Source organism: Crocodylus porosus, unplaced genomic scaffold (assembly GCF_001723895.1).
Source record: "Crocodylus porosus isolate Cpor-Errol unplaced genomic scaffold, CroPor_comp1, whole genome shotgun sequence".
Classification (NCBI taxonomy): Eukaryota; Metazoa; Chordata; order Crocodylia; family Crocodylidae; genus Crocodylus; species Crocodylus porosus.
Genome location: NW_017728947.1, coordinates 75,399,463 through 75,427,005, shown reverse-complemented (window position 1 = coordinate 75,427,005; position 27,543 = coordinate 75,399,463). Strand labels below are relative to the sequence as shown.

Genomic DNA, 27,543 nt, shown 5'->3' with positions numbered 1-27,543 from the left:
TGCTGAGGGGGTGTCTGGGGGGCTTCAGGGGAGTGGGGGCGCAGCGAACTTCACCCGTGCGTCTCTCACCGCTCCAGAGCCTACCTGAGTGTCTCATCTAAACACTCAGGGGAGGGACTCATCTAAAGTGACAGTACTTTCTCCTGCTATATGGCAGCCTCAAGACATGAAGACTGTGCACAGTTGGGGCTTCCAAGTGCTGCCCTCACTCTTCCTGGCCAGCTTCTGTGAACGCCCTTCCCTGTGCTAGTATGGGACACAGCAGCCTCACTCGCTTACACACAACAACAGCTGTTTGGGGATTAACCTAGCTTAGTTTGGGATTAACCTAGCCTAGTTTGGGCTGTATTGGAGCACAGGGCTTTTGCTTTGCCCTGATGTACATTAGTAGAGACATTTCCATTTCCCGCCCCCAGTGCTCTGCTCTCTCTCGGGCTGGTTCCACTGCATGTCCCTAGAGCAGGGTGCATTGTGGTAATGACTTACTATTCTTCTTGTTTGGGGCTGCAGAGCTTCAGGTAGGGGGAGGGATGTCCCCCAGGCACAAGTTCCCTCACGACTGCTACCCCTACTGCTAGCACCACTCCCCTACTGTGCGGGACTCACCAGTCTCTGGGGAATTTTCAGTCACCTGGGCTATTAGCATCGCGTCTGTGCACTTGTGCTGTGGAAACCTGCCTAGTTGGCTGGATGAAAAGAGTGGGGAGGGGGAGGGAGAGGAGGAGGACAGCAAAGATGAGGAAAAGAAAGAGAATGGGGGATGGGTTGAGAGCAAGTATCAGAGCCTAGGACAAGGGATGGAGGAATGACAGGAATGGATCTAGTCACTAGGTCCACCTCAGAGCTGGGGTAGGAAAATCGCTGCTAGCACTTCACAGCTTCACTTAGGCTAGATATCAGGAGGTGCTACTTCATGGTCAGGGCGGCTAGGATCTGGAACCAACTTCCGAGAGAGGTGGTCCTGGCTCCTACCCTGGGGGTCTTTAAGAGTAGATTAGACCCCAGTACTCTTTCCTGCCATGGCAGGGGGTCGAACTAGATGATCTACTCAGGTCCCTTCCGAGCCTAGAAACTATGAAACAGCCCTATTTCCGAGTTTTGCATTCAGAGGAGCCAGGGTGACAGCAAGGGATGGAGAGGAGTTCCTTACTGCATGGGTTCTAGGCATGCCCGCTCTGAAGCTTCTAGTTTTTCTCAGCACATTGTGACCAGCCTCTGGTATGGAAATGCAAAGAAGCTTTGTATCTCTACAGCAGCTGCTCATATTTCCAGTGTAAACTTCTATTTCTAGGTCCCTTGTGCTCAGTCCAGGGTTAACTGTGAGTGAAGCTTAATTAAGGGAGAGTCTCTTGAGACCTTGTTTCAGGCCCTACAGGAGTGTGCCACACATGTTTTACAACGTCCCCATGGTGGTTTATTGTGAGCATAATTTTGGAACCTGGAGTTGGATTCCCAGCCTGTGAGGTCATAGAAGGGAAACCGCCCAATTCCTGAAGCATCTATCTAATGTGCTTGCAATATGCAAAGGAGCCACTGAGCTGCTGGATGACCATGTTCCTTATTTCTAATGTCACAAGCCAACTAGCCAGGAAGAAATCTTTGGCCATCCTGAAGGGTAATTTATAATGAGCCCTTATAGAGCTGGAAAGGACCTCAAGGGTCATTTAATCTAATGCCCTGCACAGATGCAGGCTTTACTGTTGTGAAACCAATGCAGACAGGTGCCTATCCAGCCTCCTCTTGAAAATCTCCAGTGGAGAAAATTCAACAACTTCTCTAGGGAACTTGTTCCACTGTCCTCCTGTTCTTACAAATAAGAAGATTTTTCTGGAGGCCGAATCCAGCAATTGATGTTTAATTCAGTCTGCACCAGTACATCAAGGAACCTATCTCAGTCCTTTTTTTTTTTCTCATAGCACTGACTTGAATTCACTCCTTTGTTAATTGCCAGCTCAGCTATTGATATATCTCTTCATGTTAATGTTTCAGATCCCAGTTCAGCAGGGGTTCATCTAAAGAGCTGTAACAAGAAGTGGATGAGAAATTCCTAGCTGGCAGAAAATACAAACAACTCATTTTAGCATCATCCAATTTTCAACTAGAAATCAACAATTCTTCTCAGCAACAATCGGCTTCCCTTTTAATCTGAAATGCTGCAATGCTGAACTACAGAACTGAGTTCAAAGATTGAAAAATACGTAACATTCCTGTTCCCCCATGATCCTTTTTAGTAGTAGTTCTTTAAATGTCATGTGTTTCTTTAAATTCAGTGGTTTAACAAAAGTTTGACTTATAAACTAAACAGAAAAAAAACATTTCCAACAGAGCCCTGGCTTCTCTGACACTGGAGTTTGTCCTCCTTGCTTGAAGTTCTTGGATTTCTTCTGTGTGTTTCTGATTCTTTGAAGACTACCAGGCAAAGGAATAGATGTGGGAGATCAAATAGGCTAGGCTTCTACTGAGAAGCAGTCACCCAGGCTGTCTGGATCTCTGTATCCCAAAGCCATGATTTCTTGCTCTCAGATCTCCTGGGATTATCCTGTTAAGGCTGATTATTCAGTTCTACCCTACTTCTGTCTGCCAGGGCAATAATTATCAGTTTAAATTGTCCTCAGAGTTAACACCGTATTGAGATAAAGAAAAAAAAATCCAAGCTTGTAATATCCTTTAGATAGTACTTGTATGGGCAACATTTTGGGGTGGGGGACAGAAGGAGATGTGTTGTTACTCTTGCTTGGGAGATGACTGAGACACCTTAGTGCTGAGCCACATGCCAGTAATTAACCCGCTAGAGTATAAGGAACACTCACTCCCAATCCTCTGAGAGCAGTTGTTTCAGCATGTTCTTTCCAGAGCAGGCTATGTCCTGTTGGTTACCACATGAATTGCTGTTATGACCCTGGCCAAGCTTTCCCTTCAAATCACTTGCCAGGCCATTGTGTTTGGGTGCCACACAGTTCATTTATGCTTTTATGCTTCCATTTTTTTCTGGGTTGCCCCAGTACTTTCTTTGGCCTCTCTGGCACAATCCCTAGACACAGGCTGTTTGTCCATCAGTGTTTGAATGAAATGGGTCCTTTTGTCCCAGCTACACAAGGTTAACCAGTAATGACCCCCGAAACACCCTACAGCAGCGGTTCTGAACCTTTTTCAGTTGATGTACCCCTTGGTCTCCGAGTGAGACTTCACGTACCCCCTTTCAATGGGACATTAATTTTTCGACCTGTGTTAGACAATGTATGAAATATATCTCACGTACACGACCCCCTGGTTCAGAACCACTGCCCTAGCAGGTGGAGCCCACCCTTTTCCAGAGTGTCACCCTTGCGGGCAGGCTGGGTTACAGGTAGCCTCACCAGGGACATGTGATAATTGAAGAGCAGAACTTGCAGGCTTTGCAGAAGGGATTCTAAAAATACTGCTCCTTGCTTAAATAGCACAGTAGATAGTCTAGGCAAAACAAAAAGACACCAGTGTATGGCTCCTGAATCAATTTTATCAACATTCGGGAGCATTCTTTGGGCTTGGGTCAGAATTCCCTAAGAAGTCCCTTCTCTTTCTGTACAGCCTGGCCTTCTGCTTGCGGTCTGCTCTGTGTGTCTCTAAAATGGCTGGTGTCCTCCCTTTATAAAGCTGATGTCACTTTTGTTTGGTGAACCCTTGATCAGCCTTGTTGCCACTACTGGTCAGTTGTATAATTGCCAACCTATCTTAGTAGACCAAGTGTTTTTGGTCAGCTCAGTTTCTTTATCCAAGGGGCTGCAATTTGAATAGACTGTCAAGGCTTTAATGACCCTGCATTTTTCATAGATTTCGTAGACATTAGGGCTGGAAGGGACCTCGGGAGGTCATCGAGTCCAGCCCCCTGCCCAAAGGGCAGGAAGTCAGCTGGGGTCATAGGATCCCAGCAAGATAAGCATCCAATTTACTCTTGAAGGTGTTCAATGTAGGTGCTTGAACCACCTCCGCTGGCAGACTGTTCCAGACCTTGGGGGCTCGGACAGTAAAGAAATTCTTCCTTATGTCCAGCCTGAAATGGTCTTGAAGTAGTTTATAACCGTTCGACCTCGTCATCCCTTGGGGCGCTCTGGTGAACAAACGTTCCCCCAGATCCTGGTGGTCCCCCCTCATAAACTTATAGGTGGCCATCAGATCACCCCTGAGCCTGCGGTTTTCCAGGCTAAAGAGTCCCATGGCTCTCAGCCTGACCTCTGATCATGCGTGTGGCTCTCCTCTGGACTCTCTCAAGCTTCTCCACATCCTTTTTGAATTGTGGAGCCCAAAACTGGACACCATATTTTAGGCCTCTATCATTAGCTGTTGAGGTTTCCTCTGAAGATGGAGCTAAAAGACAGCAGAGAAGGCAGACTAACTTTACGATGAAAATGGATATTGACATTTTTATAAACAGACTTCATAATCTCAAGGTAGAATTCAAATGTCGCTTACAGAAATGTATTGTGGCCAGACATGTCATGTTCTAGCTACTATTGGGAATAGTTGGTGATGGAGCATAGGGGCTTGAAATAACTATCAACATGATTGTTAAACGTGGAACTAGCTGCATTTGTAACCAGAGGCCTCACTACGCCTTTCTTCCAGCCTTATTGCATGGCAGACTCCTCTCTGATTTGCTCTCCACTTTCATCCCAAGAGATCTGCCATATGTTCCTGCTGCCCAGGTTTCTCTCTCCTTTGTTATTGGCATGGTTATGTATGTTCTCTTGCTTTCCAATCTCCTTCACAGTGTGTGGTCCCAGCCACTACCAATGTGAATGCATATGTTTAGACTACAGCATCTCCAAAGTGCCTGGTCATGGACACCCACATGGCTGGCCTCTGCCTTCCTGCCTGGTTGGAGTTGGTCCTGTTTAAATGAAAGCAGAAGGAACAGTAAAACCAACAAACTTGTGACTAAGAGGGGCTGGACAGCCTCTTGCTCTGTTTTCTGACAGCAGCCCATCATTTACATGCATCTACTCTGTCTGCTAGCCTCTTCCACATGCAGGGGAAGGGTAGTGACTCAGAGCTGATGGCAGTAACTGGCAGGATTGTGTGTGTGTTTGGAGTTGTCCCACAAGCACTGTCTAACAGCTCATCTGTCCAGGAGGAATGTTTTGTTTCCAGTGCCTAGTTATCAAGAATGCTCTGAATTGTGTATTTCATGGTAAAGCTGAGGGGCTGGAATTGCCCCCCCTGGAAGCCTTCCTGGCTCCTTTATTGAATCCAGAAGCTGCTTCTTTTTTCTTGTTGATGCACCTTTACAGAGGTCCTGTCGAACTGGCTCTTGAGCTGCCTTTGGTTTTTTTCTTCTTTTTTTTGTTTGCCTTCCTCCATTGCCCTGAACACTGTTTTTCTCAGCTGTCAACTTCCCCTGAGCTCACATCTCCTACCTCTTATATGGGGACATCCCTTTTCTCAGTGGTCTTATTCGGAAGTTCCTGAACACTGTTAATGGCATACATTCCTTCCCTCACCCTCTCCTTTTTCAAAGGGATAGGACCCCTGTGAGTTATGCATCAACAGACCGATTGCCCTCCCCACCCAGGGAGCCAGCATGGGTGGTTTCGAGAAGGGGAGTGTGCCGGCTGTGACTCAGGAACCCTTACATTTTGGCTGGCCTCATACATTACAGAGTGAGATGTTCTCTTGTTCCTTGTGGATGCTGCAGCTGGCTCCTGAATTCTTGGAATGCATCCCATCTGCAGTGTGTTAAGGGATTTGCTCAGTGATAGAGGAAGATGCACATATGGGTTCTGAACCTTTCTGAAAAAGGAAGAAAAGGAGCTAATTAATCCAAGGTACATGGTACCAGGAGCCACATCTGGGGGCCAGCTGTCCCTGGGAGGGAGAATCCTGGGGGAGTGCTACGTCATTAGAAGAATATTGAAGAGGTGACACTGTTACAGAGGGCAGGAATGCAGTGGCACTAAATTAGATAAGCCCCATATTTCAGAGTTCTGGATTGATGAGACTCCTGTCCCGCACCAGCTCTGCTTTGAAGGCCCCCCCATGCCTGTTAGGCCCCTGAACTAAAAACGTTTTAATTCTCCAAGCTGATCCCTCCAGGGCACATTGAATCTCTGGGTCAGACCTTGCCTTCCTCAGTGGTGAAGAGAAGCCAATTTTTGCTGTCCAGAGTTCTCTGACTTCCTGTACCCACCATTGCATTGTTCTAGTAATTGGCCTTACTCTGACTTTGGAATAGGTCTTACTTCTCCCAGGGCCAAGAAGAGAATGGTGGTGTCAACACAGTTCCACCCCCTTCCTTTTGTCCTCTATGTTACTGTGATGAGCCAATTCATTCTCTGGTATCTCCAGGATTAGCTTTGTCTTCTGTCTTTTGGAAGCACATCAGGTGGGACTTGGGAAGTATGTACTTTGGTAAGGAATCTGCTTAGCTTCTGAGCTTGCCTTTTCTTTCGTGTCTCTACGGTGGTTAGGAGCTTACAAAGTGAGTTGAGCTAAAATGAAGTAAGGCTACTTAACTTTTGAATATGAGTGCCCACCCTGGGCTTACAGCATGGTCAGTTTACACTTTTAGTTAATTCACCATACGTTCCTGAAAGCCCGTGACCAGACTGTCCAGTCACCAGAGACAGACCGCAAATTCAGGGTTGTTGGCTTGCTTTTTCATCATCTTTCCACTGCTAATCTCTCTTCTTGGATAAGGGTTTGATCTTGAAGGCAACCTCAAGAAATAGCCCTGAATGATCCAGGGTCTACTGTCTGTGTGAGTTCCTAAGAATGAATTAGTTCATGTTCATCTGCTGCATCCCTGCTGAGCAGCGCACTGAAGTCCAACTTCTGTTACAATCCCCCATGGGTTCTGCACATCCCTGTTTCTGATGGGTCCTCTTTCAGGGAAGGACAAACATAAAAGGAATCCCTATGACCAAAGTAGCCTCAGTGCCCTGAGTGCAGCACATGAAGCCCTCAGTGTATTAACCTGCCCTGTGGGGTGAGGTATCACTGCCTCTGTGACCCACACTTGCCAGTCCAGCTAGGCTCTCAGTGAGGCTCCTGCTCCCCTTCCAGGACTGAGGCAGCACTTGTAGAGGGGAAATGCCTGTCTGGGCATGTGCCAAATACAAGCCAGGGTCTCACTCCTAACACAGCCTGGTGAGCATGTGAGCATCCCTGCAGTAACAGAATATGGGTTCAGCTTGTGTCCTGTGCAACCCTGGTTCATAAGAAACCCTGAATTAGAAAAGGGAGTACACGGCTCCAGAGGCCCCCTCCCATGATAAGTGAGCACTTGTGTATGTAGCAAGGGAAAGAGCTCCGTGGAGGAAGCGGAGGGTTAGTGTAAAGTGGAGGGTTAGTGTAAACAAGGAACAAAAATGATTCTAAAAGCAATGCCAATTCCCTGGGCCTGTCTCCATGCAGGCCTGAGGCTGAGGCAGCTGCAGTCTGTGCATGGCATTGGATGGCCCATTAATGGCTTCAGTTGGTTTATAGTTATCATTCCTTTGTCCTGTCAGTAAGGAACTGATCCCTCACCCCACACTCTCCCTAGCCTCCTGCAGTCTGGGCTTGTGCTGATGTCCAGAAAGCTTTAATCAATTGGGTAAATAGCAATTTTGTTGTTTGTTCCAAAGGGGCAAACTGGTACCTCCTGTGTGAAGGTACTTTCTCACATCCTAATTGAAGATGAATTGAGAGAATGCTTGCAGTCACTTCAGTGCAGACAAGTTTTTAACAAAGCCTGGCCCTCCAGCTCCTTGTTTTCCAGGCCTTGTTTATGGCATTGATAATTCTTTAGTGTCAGGTTTAGACATCAAGCATTTTTTCCACTGCTGCATAAGAAAACAATTAGGTGAAGATGGAGAAGACAGTTTTCTCACTTTAGAACAGAGAAACCAGCAATGGCTTGTATCAGGCTGTGCTCTCTGGATCCTATAGCTACACACACAATTGGCTTCTCAGGCAGACTTGGCCTCAGCTACACAGAAGGAGGGGTTGAATATGCACTGGAAAATCCCAGAGCACCCACTTGGATTTCCTCAATAATCTACTTCCCTGATAAACCAGCCAGAACTATCACCAAGGTCAAAACAGTAGTCAAGCCAGCTCCCTTTCCTCCTCACAGCTCTATCTCCAAACTTGGGTAGCCACAGGAAAGAACTCTATCCTTGTCTGCACTAGCGCATCACTTTTAGTCCCTTTCCCAGGTAGTTCTTGCTAAAAAAAGGGCAGCCTTATTGTTGTTTATGGGGGCTGCTGCATCACCTTGTGTGAGTGGAGGGCTGGAACTCAAGAGTTCTGGGTTTTCTCCCCAGGTCTGCTGCAGATCCAGTGCATTTTCTTGGGTGAGTTACTAACCCTCTGCACTTTAGAGGCTGTGTGATTTCCTGCTTGTCAAATGGGACTGGTAATATTTTTCTGTCACAGAATTTGGTGGGCTATGTTCATTAACGCTTGCAAGGAACAAGGGTGAAGGTCATAACATAGTTTCATGGTTGGTAGGGTCGGAAGGGACCAGAGCAGATCATCAAGTCCGACTTCCTGCCATGGCAGGAAAGAGTACTGGGGTCAAATGACCCCGGCAAGGTGTTCATCTAACCACCTCTTAAAGACCCCCAGGGTAGGAGCCAGCACCACTTCGCTTGGAAGTTGGTTCCAGATCCTAGCCGCCCTGACTGTGAAGTAGCGCCTCCTGATATCTAGCCTGAATCTACCCTCTGCCAGCTTGTGACTGTTATTCCTGGTTACTCCTGGCAGTGCTCGGGGGAACGGGGACTCCCCCCATGCCTGCTGGTCCCCTCTGACTAGTTTGTAAACAGCCAGTAGATCCCCCATCCGCCTTCTCTTTTGGAGGCTGAACAGGTTCAGGTCCCTGAGCCTCTCCTCATAGGGCCTGCCCTGCTGACTCCTGATCATGCAAGTGGCTAGCAGAATGACCTCTCCTAGCCCATGCATTTACATCCCAGCTGACTGAACCCAGAAGGTTGTATGACTATATTACATACTGCAAAGACCTTGGTTTCTCTAGCCCAGTGGTTCTCAACCTTTTTGGTAGAAGGATCTATTTGTAAACATTACTGGCCAGTCCAGACCCAGTTCCCTTCACTCCCAACCCACTGCCTCCCACCCCCAAGGCCCCAGTCCCCCACCCCGTGTGTGGGGCAGGGGGGCACCAAGCAGGCCCTTGCAGGCTGGAACTCTGCCTGCTTGCAAGGGAAAAGCCATGGTTTCCCAAGTTTTTCTCCTTTAAAGAGAATCCATTTTAAAAGTTCATTTGCAACCTTTTCATATATTCTTGCGACCCACTTTTGGGTTGCAACCCATGGGTTGAGAAACGCTTCTCTAGCCAACTGTTAAGAATTGGAGAAGACATAACTCCAGAGCTTGTAGAGTTGGTGGGGGCAGGGAGGTAGAGAGACACCTCCAGCCAGAACGTGCAAGTGAGCAGGTGACTTTCTCCTCCTCTGCCAACCCATTTTCACCTGCCTAAACTGTGGAGAGTAGGAGGAAACGGACAGGAAAAAGACTGTGCCAGGAAATGGTGAAAGTAGAAACTGAACAGGTGGATGAGGGGAGCAGGAGAGCAAGAGGAGATGAAGGGCAGGCAGTTCAGTCAGTGAACTGAGGAGGGTTTTAACAACCATGAACATGGATTTTGAGTTGTCTCAGAGCTGGGCTGGAACCAAGAGTGGGTGAAGGAGGAGACTGGGGGCTGTGCACAGGTGTAATTTGCTTTTGTTTCTGCATCTGGGGGAGCCATTGGGCTGCAGCACATGGGTCTCTGAGGCTTCAGATTGGGAAAGGGGAACTGTGTAAGTTGAACTCTGTAACCAGCTTGAGCATTTCAGCTGAGCAAATACAGAGGGGAGAGTTCCTGACATAGTGAGGGGCACCCAGGCCTGGGGAAAGTGTCTGAAGTGGTACTAAGAATCAGCTTGCCACTCACAGGTGGAAATGGGAGGTTCAGGGACTTGGATGGCTTGGATTATGGATTTGAGAGCAACATCCTGACCTTGACTTAGCAAATCTGAGACCTCTGAGAGGAAGCTGAGTGCAGAGCTTGGTGGTGATCCTCAGTGCAAGAGAGGAGAGTGGGAAGTGAAATTACTGCCAGAAATGAGAAAGAAGCTGTTATCCAAGAGCGAGGTTTTTGAACAGGGAGGAGTATGCTGGCAACATCATCTTTCTTACAAGTGGTGTTCTAGAAGCATGACTAAAGAGACTGAAAACTACACGAGCAAATTGGAATGCATAGGCAGAACAGGGTAGCAAGAAGGTCCCCTCTCACCATTGCTCCCAGCAAGGAGCAGAGCCTGCTCACCTGCTACAGAACTCTCAGGAACAAAGGGAGAAATGGCAACCTGCTGTTGAGCCACTGAGGAGAGAGAGAGGAAGCAGATAAGACAGGAATTGGTGAGTGAGAGAGTCCTATGGGTGTGAGGAGAACAGTGCCTGGAGGAATAGGTGGGGTCTGGTGGACCTGTCAGAATATGCATGAAGATGGTGATAGAAGAGGTCAGGATCTGGAGGCAGCTCTCCTCATGTCTGCCTCTTTGCTCAGAGACCATAGATCTGGTATCTCTTCATTACGCAGTGTATTGGGTAGAGGTTGACAAGAGCCAGTCCGGGGTTCCAGCGGTGGGTGGCTTTTCCTGCTGGTGTGAACATAGCAAGATGAACCTATTGGTGGTAGGTGGCCAGGTGAGATGAGTTCAGAGCCTGACCACTCTGGTGTTGCATCACTGTGTGAGCCTGGGATTCCAATTAGCAAACACACCCAGCCAGGCCTATTGCAAGGGTATGTGCCATGAATGTGCTCTCCTCATCTTGAGCATGTGCCAAACTGTTTCCTGTCCACTTTGTGCCCGGATCCCAGGAGACATTTATCAAGCTTGCACCCACAATTGTGGAGAGAAGTGAGGTCATCACAGAAGTGCAGTGTAGCCAGGATTCTTTCTGCCCCTGGATGGCCTGGTGAAGGAGTCCAGTCCCTGCTCCCCCAGGAAGGAAAGGTAGTATTTATATCAGTTTTTACATGGCCAGTACAAGATGGAGGAGGAGAAGCAGCTTGGCCATGAGCACAGAGTTGGTAGGCTCAATAGGGCAGAAGTTGGGACTCTTGGCCCTGCACTTTCTCCTTAGAACAGACCCTTCCTATGGCACTAGAAAGTGGTCTTTTGAAGTCAGTCCCTATCAGTAGTATAACTGGAGGGCAGGGGTGGGGAGAAGGACAACAGCTCTGGGCACTGATTTAGATGGGACACCAGAATGGCCAAAGACAAGGTGGGGTTCTTCAGTCCCCCTCATCCTCCACCATACACTCTTCCCAGGGAACTGAAATTGCTAGGTACACCTCTGGTGCCTAACCCCACAAATACTCACACTGGAGGCAGGTGGGGAGGGGAAGGTTATGTTGTCCTTGTCCATCCAGCTGGAGCCATCCCCTGACCTTGCCTCATGGGAGCAGGATGGGTGGTCTTTGGCCTGTAGCACATGGCGCTTTGGATAGGTCTTGTCCTGGCATGCACCCATGGCAGTATATAGATGAGCACAGCATATGCAAAGCATGGATCCACCTTAGCGGCTGCTCTGCTACATGACTTAAGCCAGATTCTTCCCCACCCAGTGTGTCGGGTTCCCCCATGACAGAAGGGCTGCCTCTCTCTTTCAGTGCCCCTGCCTCCATGGGGCTTAGAGCCAAAGTGTGAAATGAGACTAGCAGCACCAATCCCTTTCCAGGGCAGGAGAGCAAAAAGTCCTGGGCAGTGAGGCAAAGGGGGACTGGGCCTGAGCCTGGGGTATTTTCTGTGGGGCAAATGTGTCCTGGATTGTGCTCCTCTGTCCCATTGCCTGCTCCACCTTCACTGATGGCTTACAGCTGTGCTGAAATCCAACGCTTGCTATGAGCCGAGGAAGCCGAGCCACAGGCTGGTTCGGCAGCAGGGAGGGCTCTGGAGCCTGAGCATGAGTGCTCTCAGTGGGCTGTGTAATGGCCTGCCCAGTTGCTCACGGGTTAATGTTTTTCCGTTGTAGTTTGTTTCCCCTTGCCAAAGTGGGTGTTGCTGGAATGTCTCCTCATAGGGAGGGGGGCTGAGCTGTGTCCTCTGCAGAGGGGGATGTCAGCATCAAAAAGACACAAAAGGGGGAGGTTTCCAAAAATAAAACCCTCCATCCCCTCCAGACTCTTGCCAGTGCCAGAGGCAGGCGCGAAGGTGCTTGAAGCTGTCTACTGAGAGCCCAGGCTCTGACAGCCAGGAGAGACGGGACAGGCAGGGGGAGAGGAGGGACTGGGGTAGGAGGGACGGCTGCAGCTGCTCTGTGCAGCCCACGCTGTTGGGCTCACTGTGCTACCTTCGCCTCAGGCTCTCATGCTCCTGCAAGCGGCAGGTACTGATTAAGCCGCCTGTGACATGGAGAAGCAAAGGGCTGCTTTAGAGGGGCTTCCTTAAGGAACTTTGTCTAGTTCCCTCTTTCCCAATCTCCGGCTGGATGCTTGGCTTCATGGAGCTGCCAGCCCCACACTGAGAGCTCACTGCTCCTGTCAGAACTAGTCTTTCCCCCAGCCCTGGGCAGGCACCATGAGAGGATCCTGGGGGAGTTTCCTCCCTCTCACGATAGCCCTCTTCCTAGGACTTGGTGATTCTCAGAGAGACTTTGCTGGAAGATTTGATGCAAGCTCTTCATTCCGAAGTGAATCCAGGATCAGGGGCATGCCCCGGCCGAGACTCCAGAGCCAGGGCAGGGCATACAACCTGTTCTGGGTGCACAGCCCTCCTCCTGCCCTGGAGCACCGTGCTGCAGCCCCTCGCATGGATCATGTCTCCGCAGCCTGGATGAGGAGTCTGGCAGGAGGGGATAACAGAAATCAGCCTTCTCCACCTTCTGCTCACAAACTCTTTGCTCCCCAGAGTGCCAGAGCCCAAACTGCAGGCTCTCCCAGTGGGAGCCTAGTTCAAACGCCTGGGCGGAAGCAGAGGATGGATTCCTCGCACCAGCGGGTCAGGAATGGGCTCAAAGCTCATACCATGTCCCTGGCAAAAGAGCCAACTGGCAGAGGGCGGATGACAGGGTAAGTGCAGCCACAGGGGTCTCACTACAGGGCAAGGTACCTAACATGACTCCTCCTGTTACCCCAACACAGAAGGACTGAGATGAGCCAGGAAGGTCTCAGCTTCAGGAGACCTCAGTAAGTGATGATTCCAAGCCAGAGATCCTGTCTCAGGACCTCTCTGGTCCCATGCAGACATCTTCTATCCTCAGTGATGAGACAGCCCCTGCCAGAGTCCCAGCGCATAGAGCTCAGTCTCTTCTTATCAACTCATTGTCCCATGTGCAGTTATGAGGGCTTGATCCATTGCTTGGCTTTAGTTGTGTTGACCCTTGTTTGCTCTGGCACTCAGCCCAGGGCTCAAAGCAGGTTAGGAGGAGCTGGCTCTGTTAGTAGCTCTAATGCTGTGTGTACGTCCCACATGTTTGGGAGCTGTTTGTGCTTCTGTCTGGAACACAGTGTCTGTGTGTGCATGAGAGGAAGAGGGGGAGATACTGTATTGCTGGCTGCGGTCCTCATGGGGGTGTGTTGCACTGGAGTATCCCAGGCTTACCGCTTGCTCGTGTGGGTGCATGTGGTGTGTGTCAGACAGCTGTGCTGTGTTGCAGGCTGTGGTGCTGCTGCCTTTCTTGTTCAGGTGCTATCTGGCTTCCACAGGGAGGGCCTTAGGTGTGGTGCTGTGCAGGATGGTGGGTTGCAGTGGGCTTTGCTTGGCCTTATGGGATATAGCCTCACTACCATGGGCTCTGACTGCAGGTACCTGGCTTCTTGGCTTTTTCTACCCATAATGGGCCCCTCGTAAGGTCTACATGCAGTAGCCTCCAGCTCCATATGGCTCCTGCTAGCTCAGCCAGGGGAGTCTACTTTTAACTTGTCTGACAGAGCTACTTCCAACTGCAATCTCTGGCCATGATACTGAGGAGGTGGGATGGGGGCACTTGGCAGTCGGCTGGTCTGCTGAGGAGGAAATTCTCCTCAATGATGACATCATACCCAGTGCTGATAGAGCCCTTGGCCCTGGGGCCCTCCCTCTCCTTACATCCCTCTCTCTGCTCCCCTGCTAGGGATCCTCCTCACTGCCCTCTTTGCTGGCTTAGTGTTGCTGTTGAACCTGCTCTCCCAGATCAGAATTACCAAAACCACAGTCTCCTATAGCCATGAGATGTGGTGGAGAAGGCTGGCTGTGGGGCATATTACCCTCTGTTATGTGATCATAGGGCAGAATCACAGAGTTTTCTTCTAACACTGAACAAGAAACTCTGCTACAATAGTGGAAGCAGCTTAATTCCTAAAGTTCTCTCCCTTTTCATCTGTGCTGCACTTCGCCATAAATCTTTCCCTGCTTTACCCCACCTGTCTTCATACAACAGCTTTAAGGAAGGGGAATCTACCACCATGCTTCTTCCCTATTTTTTTAAATATTTATCAGTAGCTGATAGTTATCAATAGGTTATGGATCCAGAAGTGGCTCTGTCTTTTCCACCTATCCAGCTCTATTCACATGGCAACTTTGGAGGAGGTGGGGTTCCAGATGATTCAGTTATATTAGCAAATTCTGCCCCCATCTGTCAGCGTCAGTCTCTTCTGAGTGAAGGGACACTGTTCTAAGACTGGCGTGACCAGCCTTGCCAGTAGGATCATGTGGGATCAGGGTACCAGCTGGATAGTTGCTGCCTCCTCCTTTAATCACAACTTCCCTTATCATTCTCAGCTATGTTCTTGGGCTGCAGCTAATTCCAGTGAAAACAGCAAGAATCCCTTTTTATCCTCATGCAGCTTTATCAGTATCTTGGTTCAGGTTGCTTTCAGATGGCTGAAGCTTAAATCTCTTTGTAGTGCCATCTCCCAACCACTAAATAATGCTACATAGGATGAACATATATCTGTGAGTTTGGTAGTTGTTCTGTTCTTTTGACCCAAAGTAGCTGAATTTGCCCCAGTGAAATGACTGGTGTGGGCTCTGCTTCACAGCTCACTAGGGCTAACACATAGCCAGTGGGCATGTCTACACAAAACACCTTCATGTGCAGTGGACTGTTCTGCTGCGCATTAGTGCATCGCAGCAAAATGGTGCTAATGTGCTAATATGCACTAGAATTAGTCTACTGTGCATTGTCACAAAAAGTGTGCCTTTGCTACTGCACATTAGCACAGCTACTGCACCTTTATCTAGTACCTCATATTAGAGGTACTAAATGTGCAGGTGCATCCAGTATGTTGCAAAATTCCCTTAGCCATCTATACTGCTCCCTTCAGCAAGCTATTCCCTTGTGAATGGGGGAGGGCTGGCAGTAATATGCTTTAAATTTCATTGATCCCAAAAGCTTGACGTTCAGAGCTGGCAAATTATGGCTTACTGTTGATGACTATTTATACTTTTGGAGAGCAGGACAAGGAAAGTCTCCTTTATAACTTTATTCTGACTTGCTGGATTGGGCCTGGAGGGAAGGGTTAGTGCCTATCTAAAAGAACAGTTAACAAGGTTAACATATTGTCTTTCCTGAAACAAGCCTTGTGTAGTCTTACTGCCTTAGGTGCTACAGATTCTTTGACTTGTGACTTTCTTGTCACCCCACCAGACTCCTGTGACTCAACCTCATGTTTCGGTGTGTTTGCCTTTGCTACACCTGCCTCATTTTTGTCCAGGAAACTCAGTGTTTCTTGGACACTAAGTGTTCTAAAGAGGCTTTCTTTGACAGTTTTTCCTTTCCCTCATATGAGAACATTTTCGTTTCTACCACTCACACTATACTTTCACTACTTGTAAGGTGATTTGCATTTTTCCTCACTCACCTAGACAGTCAAGTTGTATCACCCATTCCAGACTGAAGCTCGGGTGCCATATAATAATTCAGAGAGTTCTTTGTGTAAAATCCTGGTTACTAGGTAATGTTATATTTGTCCTTCCCTCCTGATTCCCAAGTCAAAATGTTCTGCTTGTGAATCCAGGACCCTTGTATGGACTACCACATTTATTCTGTGACCCGCTTCCTTTGGTAACAGAATCCTGTTACTGTACTGCATTCTTTTTTGGAATAAAGTGTTCTTGGCACTTTATAGGAATGATGTCACAGTTAAGTCTCGGTTCCTTCCTCAGCGACAAGACATGATTTTTTATAGATATTCCAAGTTTCTCTGCCTCACTGACCCAGGCTGAAGACAGTGTAGTTTACAATTCGCTGTGTTCAGTTTGGTCACTGTTAGGAATTTGCCAAAGAGCTCCTTCTACTCCAGATTGCTGCATAAGCATACCCAGGTGTAAGCCTTGGAGAGAACTGGATTTTGGTTTTCCTCCTCAGTGTCAGCTTCTGATGTCAGAAGTGGTAGGCCTGTGGAGAATGTCTGGGGCACGATTGAAGGTGATGATCCTGACATATACCCACGGACAGCTACGAGCCTGGCATACTGTATGTATTCCTCATCAAAGCCACGGAGGTACTCTACACAGTCTGTGCTGCCACTGCCTCCCCCAGCAACACCTAGGGACTGGCACTGTTCTACACTTGGGCTGATACAGTTTGTTGCTCTCTGTTCCACTCCCTTCTGCTTTTACTTTCTCTAGTGAACTCCACCTAGAAAAGCTGAGAAGGGTAATATGAAGCTGAGAAGGGTAATTTGTACCACTGTACAGCAAATGTTCTTCTAGGTTTGAAACATCTCCGTTTCAGGCAGCCTTCACTCTGCTGCCTGCCTGGCTCAAGTACAAACTTGAGTCACAGTCCCATGCTTTTCTCAAATAATCCAGTGCCATCTCATACAGTCTCCTTTTCACTCTTCTTAGATTCTTGCCTATTGCATCTTTACTCCTGTTTTATCTTCTCTGCTTTGTGCTGACGCCTGTGCCCTAAGGGCCCGGTAGATAATGTTGCTAGTTTTCTCTACAATGAATGTTTCAGGAGAGGTCAGTTCATGTCCAAGTCTGCTCCAGAGCTGAGTGAAAAATGATGTTATCTAAACTGCACATTTTTAGTGGCTTGTCTAAGCCAGGAGCTTTTCACTGTTACTCTGTGTTGGATAAGAGGAGTTTGTTGTGAACTTTTTGTATGCAGTTGGATGAAATATGCTGGCCTGTGTTATGTAGGAGATCAGATCTGATGAGCTAATGATCCCTTCAGGCTCAAAACTATGATTCTATAAATGACTTAAATGGAGTCCTTGTATTTGGTGGTGCAGAGAGAAATGCACAACACTGCAGGATAATGGATTGAGGTAGCTGTAAAATAAAAGAAGAAGAAGAAGAAATTATTGTATTATTTAGGAAGCAGCATGTGCTCATGTAATTAGGCTGTGCACATCATTAAACTATGCAGCTCCATGATCTTATCAGTGTTTTCTTGTTCTCCTTCCCTGCTGCTTGTAACACTCCTCATATTTGGTGTCAAGTAAGACTGCAAAATCTTCTGGGCATTTGTTGTCTTTTGTGTCTGTACAGCACCCATCCCTAATGGAGGCCTCTGGGCACTGCTGTGATACAAGTAACTAACCATAATAACTGATTTGCCCATGGCAGGAAAGTTAAGTTTGCACATTCAGCCTGGACCAGGACATGTCTTGATGGAAGGGACAAAGGGGTCTTCATGGTATGTGCTTCATATTTTCTTAAGGATTTTTTTCCGCTTCCAACGTGGTTATGTGGGCAGTAGATTTGGGGATGAAGTTGCTGCAGACCTCACCTGTACTTACCTGGTTGTGCTGGCAGAAAGCAGCTGCTACTGCCAAGTTAATAATGCCTGGGTACATCTACATGCTTCTGGCAGTTCTACATGTCTCCACTCATCTGCTTTGCTGCCAAATGTGCCTCCTGGGAAGTTAGCAGCTTTTGAATGGACTGTAGCAACTGGCAGAAGGTGGAGGAATGTCTACATGTACCTTCTGCTGGCTGACAGATGGTGGCAGAAGCTTTCTTTTGCTTAAAGCAGGTGCTGTAAGGGCTGGCAGAAAGAGGGAGTTAAACTGCCACAAAGAAGCCCTGAGGTAGGGCACACCCAGAGTTCAGCTGACAGAAGACTGTTGTGTAGACTAGGTCAGAAACTCCAGAAAAATGAGTCAAGCCTTCTTTCTCCTAGCATTTTAAGGCTAGAAACAATATAGTGTCCAGAGGAAAGGCAGTGACTAGGGCCCTGACCTTGCAAAGAGAATGGCGCTGGTGGACCTCTGTCCCTCATAAAACCCTTCTGAGGTGAATGGGGCTTCCCATGAGCCCAGAGGTGTGTCTTGATGCTTTTCTTGGTAGGATCAGGGCCTGAGAAAGTATCTCTCTTGAGGCTGTTTTTCCTGTCTTGATGCTGTGTGTTTCTTCCAGCATTTCTCAACCTTGCTTTGTGAATAGGAAACTTTTGTGCTTAACTTGGGAGTAACCCATGGCTGCTTCCTGTAGCCTGAGATGTTCAGAGTTCGTAGGGTATGTCTGGAGCCTCAGGCAAGAGGTGATAAGCATGACTGCTATATCCCTAGTGCTTCATGTAATCAAAGGACTGTACCCAAAACCCAAAGTGATATTATCCTCCAGCCCCTCTGGGGGGTAGGTACAGATATATAATCATTACTATTTTATTGATGGGGAAATGAGAGAGCCAGTGGCAGAATCAGGATTTCAGCTCAGGCCCCTGTGAGGTCTAGCTTCACAGTCAGGGCTTCTGTCCACACTGCAGAGTCCACTGTGACTGCTCTGATTGATAAGGAGTCTCTAGCAGGGAGACTCTCTTGAGGAAATCTCTTTGGTTTTACTCTTGGCCTTTCAGGTTGCTTTGAGCTTGGTACCACCTGGTGGCAGTACCAGGAACTGCTGAACCATTGCCCTATGAGTAGCTTATGCATGATGCTGGCAGTATTGCCCGTGTTTCTTGCACCCCTGTGTGCAGTAGACAGCACCATTCCCTGACTGTCCCCAAGGCATGACTCCTTTGTGGCTGCTCAGTGAGGAGGAGGGGAAGGATAGGACTCTCCTGCTTTCTGTATACCAGTATCTGTTCTGCTGAGGAAATAGCCTCCTACTTTGTTTCTCCTTTCCAGGGTGCATGAACTATATATGGCCAATATCAGGCTGCTAGCAACTGGCATCAAAGAGGGAGGGTGGTATGGGGCAGCCTTCTAGTTTTGCTTTTGTCTTCATACAGCAGCATACCTGGCTATTGGGTTCAGAGGCCTGTTGATCCAGGCTCATCCCTAGCCAGGCTCTGCAGACTGGAGGACATGAGGTGCGGGGCAGGACTCTCAAGTCTGGAGGCCAGAGGGAAAGGGAGCCTATATTCTTTGGTTTCAAGGGTGAGGATGACTGGGCACCTCTGTGCAGTACCATGTGGGTGTCTGGTACAAAGGTTACATGTTTGACTCTAGTTGATGTTATTCATAGGTCCCTGGGGTCTCAGTGCCACACAGCCTCATAGGGACACAGCTGCTACTAAGCTGCTGCCTTGCCTCAGTTCAGAGGCCCCTGTCACTCAGGACTGGTGCCTTACCCACAGTGACAGGACTCTTACACCTGCAGGTTATCCCCAGCCTGGGAACCCCAGGACTAGCTAGCGTCAGTGCTCCTGCTCCTTGGAGTAAGGCATGAGGCAGGCAAATGCCAGAGGAGCTGGGAGCAGTCAGCAGGCTCACCTCAAAGCAGCATGCTTGCTAAGAAGCACTGGCGACAGCATGAGTGGCAGTGGCGAGGGGAGTGCAGCTGGGGGCTGCAGGAAGCAGCCACTGCCTCAGGCACCATCCCTCTGAGCTGTAAACATGTTGCGCTTCTTAAACCTGCAGGGATTTGCTGTGAATTCTTTATAAGGCAACACAAACCACATGGTGTTCAACCCATGCAAATGTCAAGTAAATACTCTAACCATAACCAGATGCTCTCAGGGCTGGGTCCTGCGCAATGAAAAATCAACCACTGCTTTACCCAGCTCCACAGTCCCCCATCACCTGATTCTCCAATTTCCTAAGGCTCCAACATACCTGGCTGCCTATTAGCACTCTGTCTTATGGCAAGTGAGGGCAGCATTTGTTCCATTCTTCAAGTGGCCCCCACCGCTACTCATAGTAGCACTGGAAGCTCCTTCAAGGTGTATTTCCAATCCTGGAGATTCTTTTCGCCACATCTCACCTTGGAGAAATGGCAAAAGAAGCAGGAGCCTCTTGCTCAGCTAGTGTCTGCATCCCTGCCTGTATCCCTGCCATGGAGCCTCCCTCCTGTATGTGCTATTTCCTTCCCTTCCTCTCAAGAGGAGAGCCCCAGCACCAGTGTTTCACTTCTCCCAGAGGTTTTGAGTGAAGGCCAGTGAAGTTTTACAACACATGACATGGCTGGACTACAGATCCTAACATGTAGCATGGACCATAGGGTCTAGGATAAGAATAACCCTTAACTGCTAGCATTTTACTGGCTGCACAAATAGTAATGACACTTTCTTTGCCAAAAGCAGTGCTAGGGCCTAATGAATTATGTCCTAGATTGGGACTTGGGAGACTGTCCCCAAATATATTGCACCCCCAACTCTCTGTGCTATTTTTGGCAAGGGCTTTTCCTCTCTGTCTCATTTGCTTTACCTGTAATGTATTGATAAGGCTACTGATCTTTGGTTTGAAGTGAGTGCATGACTGTCTGTAAAGTGCAAAGGATTCATATCTAGGACTACCTACCCCAGGAATTTAAAGCTCATATGCCAGGGAGCCAACATCTCGAGATGCTTTGAAATATTATCATGCATTCTTTGATCCATGTGTGGCTCTTTCAGCTCTCCCTGGCACTCCAGAGTGTGTAGGGGCGGGACAATTAGCATTGCCTGTCTCCCTCTTGCCTGGGAGGTGATTTTGGTCAGTTCCCACTGCAAGAGCTCTGTCCCCACATCTGCCTGATCCTTGGCCAGCACTTAATTTTGCTCCCAACCTGAAAATCAATCTTTCCTCATCACAGCCTCATCTCTGCTCCTTCTAGGCTCTTCACCTGCTTCCTACATCAGCCCTGATTGGCCATCATTCCCCAGGAGGTAGGCAGGTGTGGGCAGGCAACTAATTGGAGGATAGCCCCCTTCCCCTGGGATGCAATAGAAGGCTGGAGAGTTGGTAGCACTGAGCTTTGCCCTTCTGCTAAGGGAGGCCATGAGCCAAAGTTGCATGGGGCTGTGCCGATGAACTTGTCACAACAGGTGGCAGGGGCAGAAGGGGTTGGTGCAGGCATTGAGCCCATCCCCAGCAATGTGGGGAGACTGGGGTGCTGGGCTGGGGTTTGGCAGAAAGCACCTGGTGACTGTGCCCTACCCCCTACACTTCCAAACATGTCTTCCCTGGCCCCATTTCTGCTGCCAAACTCACTGTGACTCCTTGTGAGTCAGCCGTGGCCTCCTGCTCCCTTCTGTACTTATTCTTTGCTCTCAGGCATCACCTACATGGGCTGTGGATGCTCCTGTAGACGTGGTATTAGCAGGATTCTAAGGGGAGTCAGGCCAGCTGCAAGGTGTGTGGGTCGTCGTGTGTGGATGTACGGTATGTTCTGAGAGCAGAAATGACCCAAGCAAGCACTCTGGAGACTGCAATGGAGCATGTTCGGATGTGATATAAGGAGGTGGTTGTGGCTTGGGTGCTTGCTGTGTGCTTTATCACAGCTTCCAGAGTCTACATAGAGCCCCAGGGCTTGAAGTGGTCCCAGTGGTGATGTTGACTGGAGAGTGAAAATGTGCCCCCAGGGCATGTGATGCATCTGTGTCAGGGACAGACGCATGGCAGCACAGCTCCATGCCTGGGGCAGCTGCATACTGCCTGGGGCAGCTGCATACTGCCTGGGGCAGCACTGGCTTTAGTGTGACAGTGTGATCAGCTGCTGCTGTGGCAATGACTGCTTTTGAACCCCCACTCTCCTCCCAAAGGCAATGACCAGGGCCACTGCCCCAGTACCCTGCTCCAGTTATGCTACTGGTCAGGTGCTTGCCATGATGCAATGGAGTCTGGCAAGGCAAGAAGGCTCTGATCTCCTTACGTGACCTTACACCACTTTTTGATAGACTCTTGTTCTAGGCTTGGGGCTTGAGGGTCTCTTTTTGCTGGGTGGGGTTCTATCCTGGGACAGTAAATGTCCTGTAAGGACAGAAGCTTTTCCTCTGCTCAGGACATTTTCCCTGGGTCCTTTATCCCCACCCAAGAGGTTCAGTGCCCTGGCAGGTAGGACATAAATACATCTTGAGATCCTGTCCAGGTGCTATGCAACAGCAGCAAAATGGAACACACCTGGTGCCTGAAACCCCTTCCAGGACCTTTGCAGTACTACCTCCTCCTATCACAATATCCTGGGATCCAGTCAGCATGTCACAATGCACATGTTTATTTTAGTGCCCATGGGCTCACTGAAGGCACCCAGCAGAGTTGGATGTGGCAAACTTAGCTCATACCTTGATGCCAGAGAGTATTCAGCCAATCCACACAATGGTCAAATGAGTTTGTTGACATTTTAAGGACTGTAGGGAAGTTAGGATGTGCTTTCAGACTGTTTGGAATTACTTGACAGACTCTACTGTTTAGATATGTGTCCAGCTGCTGTCCCCAGCCTCTTCCTTTAGACCTTTCCTCACCCCACCAGGCCCCTGGTTCCCTGAGAGAGAGGGAGTGTCAGCTAGGTAAAGACCCACAGCTCTTTCCAGTCTCTCACACTCTGGATCAGAAAGTTCTGTCCACCCTGTGGCATTAAGAGGGGCTAGTTCTCACCAGTAGAAGCTAGCAGATTTTAGTTCCTAGAGCCTCTGTGCATGTGTTCGTGTGTGCATGTGTATGTATCTGAGTGTGTGTGTGAGAAAGAGAAAGATTGATCTGGACAAAGATTGTGGGCATCATTGTTTAAAGAATTATTGGTTTGATTCTGGGCCAAAGCAGTTGGTCTGAAGGAGGTACCTGCATTTGCCTACAGGAACCACCTTTAGATGGTGCCAGTAATTTGAGGTGAGAGTGGGAAATGTTTTTGTTCTTTCATAAACCCACTGAGTGGGATTTGCCAAGCACATCTGGACCACCTCAGGGAAGGGAATGAGGAATTGTCTCTCATCTTGCAAACTACACAGAGTTGAGCCCAGTCAATACTTGGGTGCAAGCCCTTCAGCAATATCTACTGCTGTAAGTGAATATCCATGGGTTTGTAACTCTGCTCATAAATGCCACTCCCCTGTTTGGGGTCATAACTTCTACTTTGGGATTGGCTACACTGCATTGTGTTAAGGAGTCAGGTTAAGCCTGGAGGCATCATTATGGCCATCTAAAATGTGTGTGTCTTAATGGTTTGATCCTGAAGCATCAAAAGTGCTTTACAAATTATACAGCTTCAGAAATTGCTCCTGTTGGCACCCTGCATACACTGAGACGTCACCCCTTTCAGGCTGGGATGTGTAGCAAGGCACATAACAACCTTTTACAGGAGGGCAAAGTGTAATCACTGATTTTGGAATCATCCCTAATGAACACCTCAACACTAGCAAAAAGTGTTCTGGGATCCTTTAATGGCCACAGATTGTTAGAACCACCAGTTGTTCTCCTGTGAGAAGCAGCATCTCCAATGGCCCAGCTTTCCTGAGCAATGTGCTAGGGCACTGAGCTGAAGGGAGAGTACCATGCACTGTGTAACTCACCCCTGGTGCCATGTTGAGTGTGCCACCTACTGAGCTACCCACACTTTCAGCACTTAAGTAATCTTTGGAATTTTCCCTCCAAGAGTTTAAAAAGCCCAGCCCTGCCTGGCTTCTCTGATCTCATGTGATATGTAGCTGTAAGGAGATCTGTGGTTCTTCAGGGAATGGTTCTGTTGGTGATTCGGAAGGTACTGCCTGTGGAGAGACCTCCTCATTGCTCTCTCCCTCATCCCGCTGTTTGTCACTACTTAGGCCGAATGTCTGCGGGGGACAGTGCTGCTCGGGCTGGACAGTGGCTCTTGGAACAAACCGGTGCATCAAACGTGAGTATTAGGGAATCATGTTCAAGACACCAGCTTTCTTGCTTAATATCTCACTACAAAGTGCAGTGGGGTGGCACAAGGCCTGAAACAGAACATGTTCCTCCCCAGTCCTTTGGCCCTGCAGCCTCCTGTTTCTTTATCTTTGTCCACCATTTGAATCCCTTTCTCTGCATGATATCCCAGCCTCCTGTTACATGCAGGGTGCACTTCTTGCAGCTAGTGCTGTGGAGAGAGTGGCACCCCTCAGTACCTACTGTGGGGGCTGTTACACCTGTCATTCCCAGAGCTGGGTTCCCTACACCTGGCTGCTTTGTCTGAGAAAGACATGCACAGGTCCCTGCATGGTACATCCTGGCTGGCCATACAGCACTGCTGTCCCTATCAGGGGTTCATGTTAATTTTGGCTAGAGCAGAACCTAGACCTCTTGAGGGTAATGATGATCATGATGATTATCTGAGGCTTCAGTCAGGATCAGGTCCCCATGGAGCTGGGAACTGCACAGACTTCAAAGGCATGAGGTCAGATCCAAAAAAGAATGTAGGTACTGTACTTAAACCAGGACTTGAGTAGACTTTAAGCATCTCTATCCAGAATTTGTGATTCAAACACACCACCTAATCAGTGGCTATGTAATCCCACACGGAGTCTCCCTTTTATACCTGAAAGTTCCTTCTGTGCAAGCCCAGTGCTAACCCAGTCTGAGGAGTTCAAAGGGTGCCTATACATATGCTCTGGGGTGTGGTGGGGGCATTTTAATCAGAGTGGCTCTCAGGAGCTGCAGCGTCTTGTGTACTCAGTGTCCCACATTTCAAAATGGCTGTGTATAGGCACCCCTCCTGCCCAAGACCTCTTTCAATCCAGGAGTAGGTGGAGTGGTGCCTAACTTCTGATCCATGCTCGGGACATGTCCGATACATACCGGCCCCAGTGAATTCAGTCAAGCCAGTTGGCTTAAGGATGGCTGCTGGGTATGAGCCTGGAGCACCCTCATTGGTGAACTTCAGGTGGTGTGAATTAGTGGATTTGGTGGGTTGGAGGGCATGGGCAGAGTGTGTTCAGACACATCCTCCCTGGATTTGGCAGCTGACACCATCTAGATAAGCCTTTCATAGACAGAAGTACATAGTGTTGCCCATTCTAGGTGGTTCACCCCTCAGTGTGTGGCATTCTGGACTGTCCTTGGGTAATGCTCTGTCTCCATGCATTGTCAAAGGAGCCTATGTGCCTGCTCCTAGTGTGGAATCCACAACCCAGAACCAAGCATCTGGCTGGTGTCATGGTGCCTAACTGATAACGGTGTAAGTCTGTTACTGGATTTCATGCAAGGTCTCTGCTCCCACCCAAAAAACTTACAGTGTAATTTGAAATGAGACCCAAGTGCTTGAGATAAACCAAAGGAAGGAGAGTGATGGAAGAGAGGAGTGGGGACAAGGTCACTGAGAAGTTACTTAGGTAGCTCATGCCTACACTGATGGTTGAAAACAGTTAAAGTCTGTAAGAAGCTACTAACTCCATTGGCTAATGGGCTGCCCTGGGAGGAACTGGGATGTGGTAGTCCCACAAGGGGAGAAGTTACAAGTGAGGGAAACCATAGAAAATGTCTTGGGTATTCAGTAAGTCTTTGAACTGCCCAGCACTGGGAAGCTGCTATTCTGAGGAAGCTACATCACTTTCTCCTTTCCTAAGGAGGGTGTTTTTGGGGCTGGGTGAGTGCAAATACCTGCCAGCCATCCACCATCATGCAGTTCCTATGACTCCCTTAGAGCCCTGTGGGTGGGGAGTTGCTGTCTTCTCCCAGGTTGATACTTCAGAGGCTCCTATGGGTCCTTGACTGGGGCCTCCTGCAAGGCTGATTGACTCCAACACAGTACTGGAGTGGAGGGGAGTGATTTAAGGGAAATAATCTCACTGTGCAAGAGGCTCTAATGACATCATTAACCACACTAGCTGGGACCCCAAAGATGCAATTAATTACATCATAAACCAGCTCTCATCAGCTGTGGATTCATTTCCTAACCTGTGGATCTTGCGTTGCTTGTAAATTTCCAAACGCATCAGTGATCTTAAACTGCAGCACAACTGACAAGAAGATCATGTTCTGCAAGCCCCTCCAGGCTGGTCCTGGAGAGATTCTGAATGGGACAGTCTGACATCCTAGATGAAGTCTCTCTCTTTCCACATCAATTTCCACTGAATCTGAGTCCTGGAGTTGGCCACCTGGGGAATCCTGCACCAGCCCTTGATGGCCTTTGCCATGGTCAAAGGACATAAGGCAACTTCTAAAGTTCATAAAATGGAGAAGATTGTAGCTTCTCTCCTTGGTAGCCCTAACCACTGTCAACAGCAAATGGTGAGAGCAGTACCGAGAGTGAGAGAGATCTGGAAACCCTGGGCAGTAAGCAGCAGGGCTGGGAAGACTGCATTAGCTAGGCTGTCATGGTCAGGGTTGGATTGATGAATGGTACTCTTCCCAACCCTGTTCAAACCTAGTCGGACAGTGTGGTAGGGCACTTGATGGCAGGTGGGGGTCAGGGCTAATTGTGAGTCAGCTCACCCAGGGGGCTGGCAGGTGAGGTTAGGCCTGATTAAGGGAGTCATCTGAGTGGAGTAGGGCTGGGTTTAGACAGGGGATAAGCCCAGACCCTGAGTGCAGGGCTGGCAATAACATCTTGGGAACTGGTAAAGGAACATCACCCAGCAGGAAGGCTGCCACTCTTGAATGCCAGCGAGGAGAATAACATCTGGATGTTTGGGTAAGATCTAAGGGGATGGAGGAGGTTCTTGGTGACCCAGTGTGAAGGTCCAGAGCTCTGAGAAAGGGGATGAGTGCCTGGGCCCTGTTGATAAGCTGGATGAGCCCAGAGAGAGAGGGGCTGAGTGCACAGGGGCCTAGTGAGAAGCTAGGTGAGCCTTGGGAGAGGGGCTGAGAATCTGTGGGCCTATTGAGGGGCTAGGAGAGAGAGGCTGAGTGTTTGGGAGACCTGGTGGAAGGTCTGGTTTGAATCCAGTCAGTGGGGCAGAGTGTGGGGGCCTACTGAGGGGTCTGGATGAGCCCAAAGAAGGAAGGGGCTGCACTGGGGGAGAGTTATGGAAGTCTCTGGGCAAGCCTAGAGAGATAAGGAGTGAGTGACTTTGGAGGGCCCCAAGAGGGTAGACCCACAGAGATGAGAGGACTGACCCTGGAATCTCAATTGGCTTGTCCAGGGCCAGGGCCCAGGAGGGGCTGAAGGGTAAAACAGACCACGGCAGAAACAATCAGAGCTGGGAGAGCCTGGAGTTCTCAACTGGCCTGAGGCAGGGCCAGGGCCTATGAGAGGCCAAGGTGAGACACCAGCCCGGACATAGTGGGGATTACGGAAACATGGTGGGACGCAACGCATGATTGGGCGGTGAATGTCAAGGGCTATAGGCTGTACAGGAGGGACAGGATAGGAAAGAGAGGTGAGGGCATGGCGCTCTATATTAAGGAGGAATACAGATCCTCATCAATTAGCAAGGAGTCAGGGGAGGGGCACTCTAAAATGCTTTGGGTTAGAGTACAAGGTAGTTGAGGGGAAAGAGACTTAACGGTGGGAGTCTACTACAGACCTCCCAACCAGGGAGAAGAGCTTG

General features: G+C 48.9%; 1 protein-coding gene across 1 annotated transcript in view; it reads left to right on the top strand.

The window, feature by feature from the left end:
* Positions 1-12,130: 12,130 nt before the first annotated feature.
* Positions 12,131-27,543, top strand: part of LOC109321231 (latent-transforming growth factor beta-binding protein 2-like) — a 27,833-nt gene continuing 12,420 nt past the window's right edge. Inside the window, exons 1-2 of the mRNA XM_019551759.1 lie at positions 12,131-13,036; positions 23,860-23,930. Of these exons, the coding sequence (XP_019407304.1) occupies positions 12,546-13,036; positions 23,860-23,930 (562 nt within the window). The 5' untranslated portion in view covers positions 12,131-12,545. The remainder of the gene's footprint in view (positions 13,037-23,859; positions 23,931-27,543) is intronic.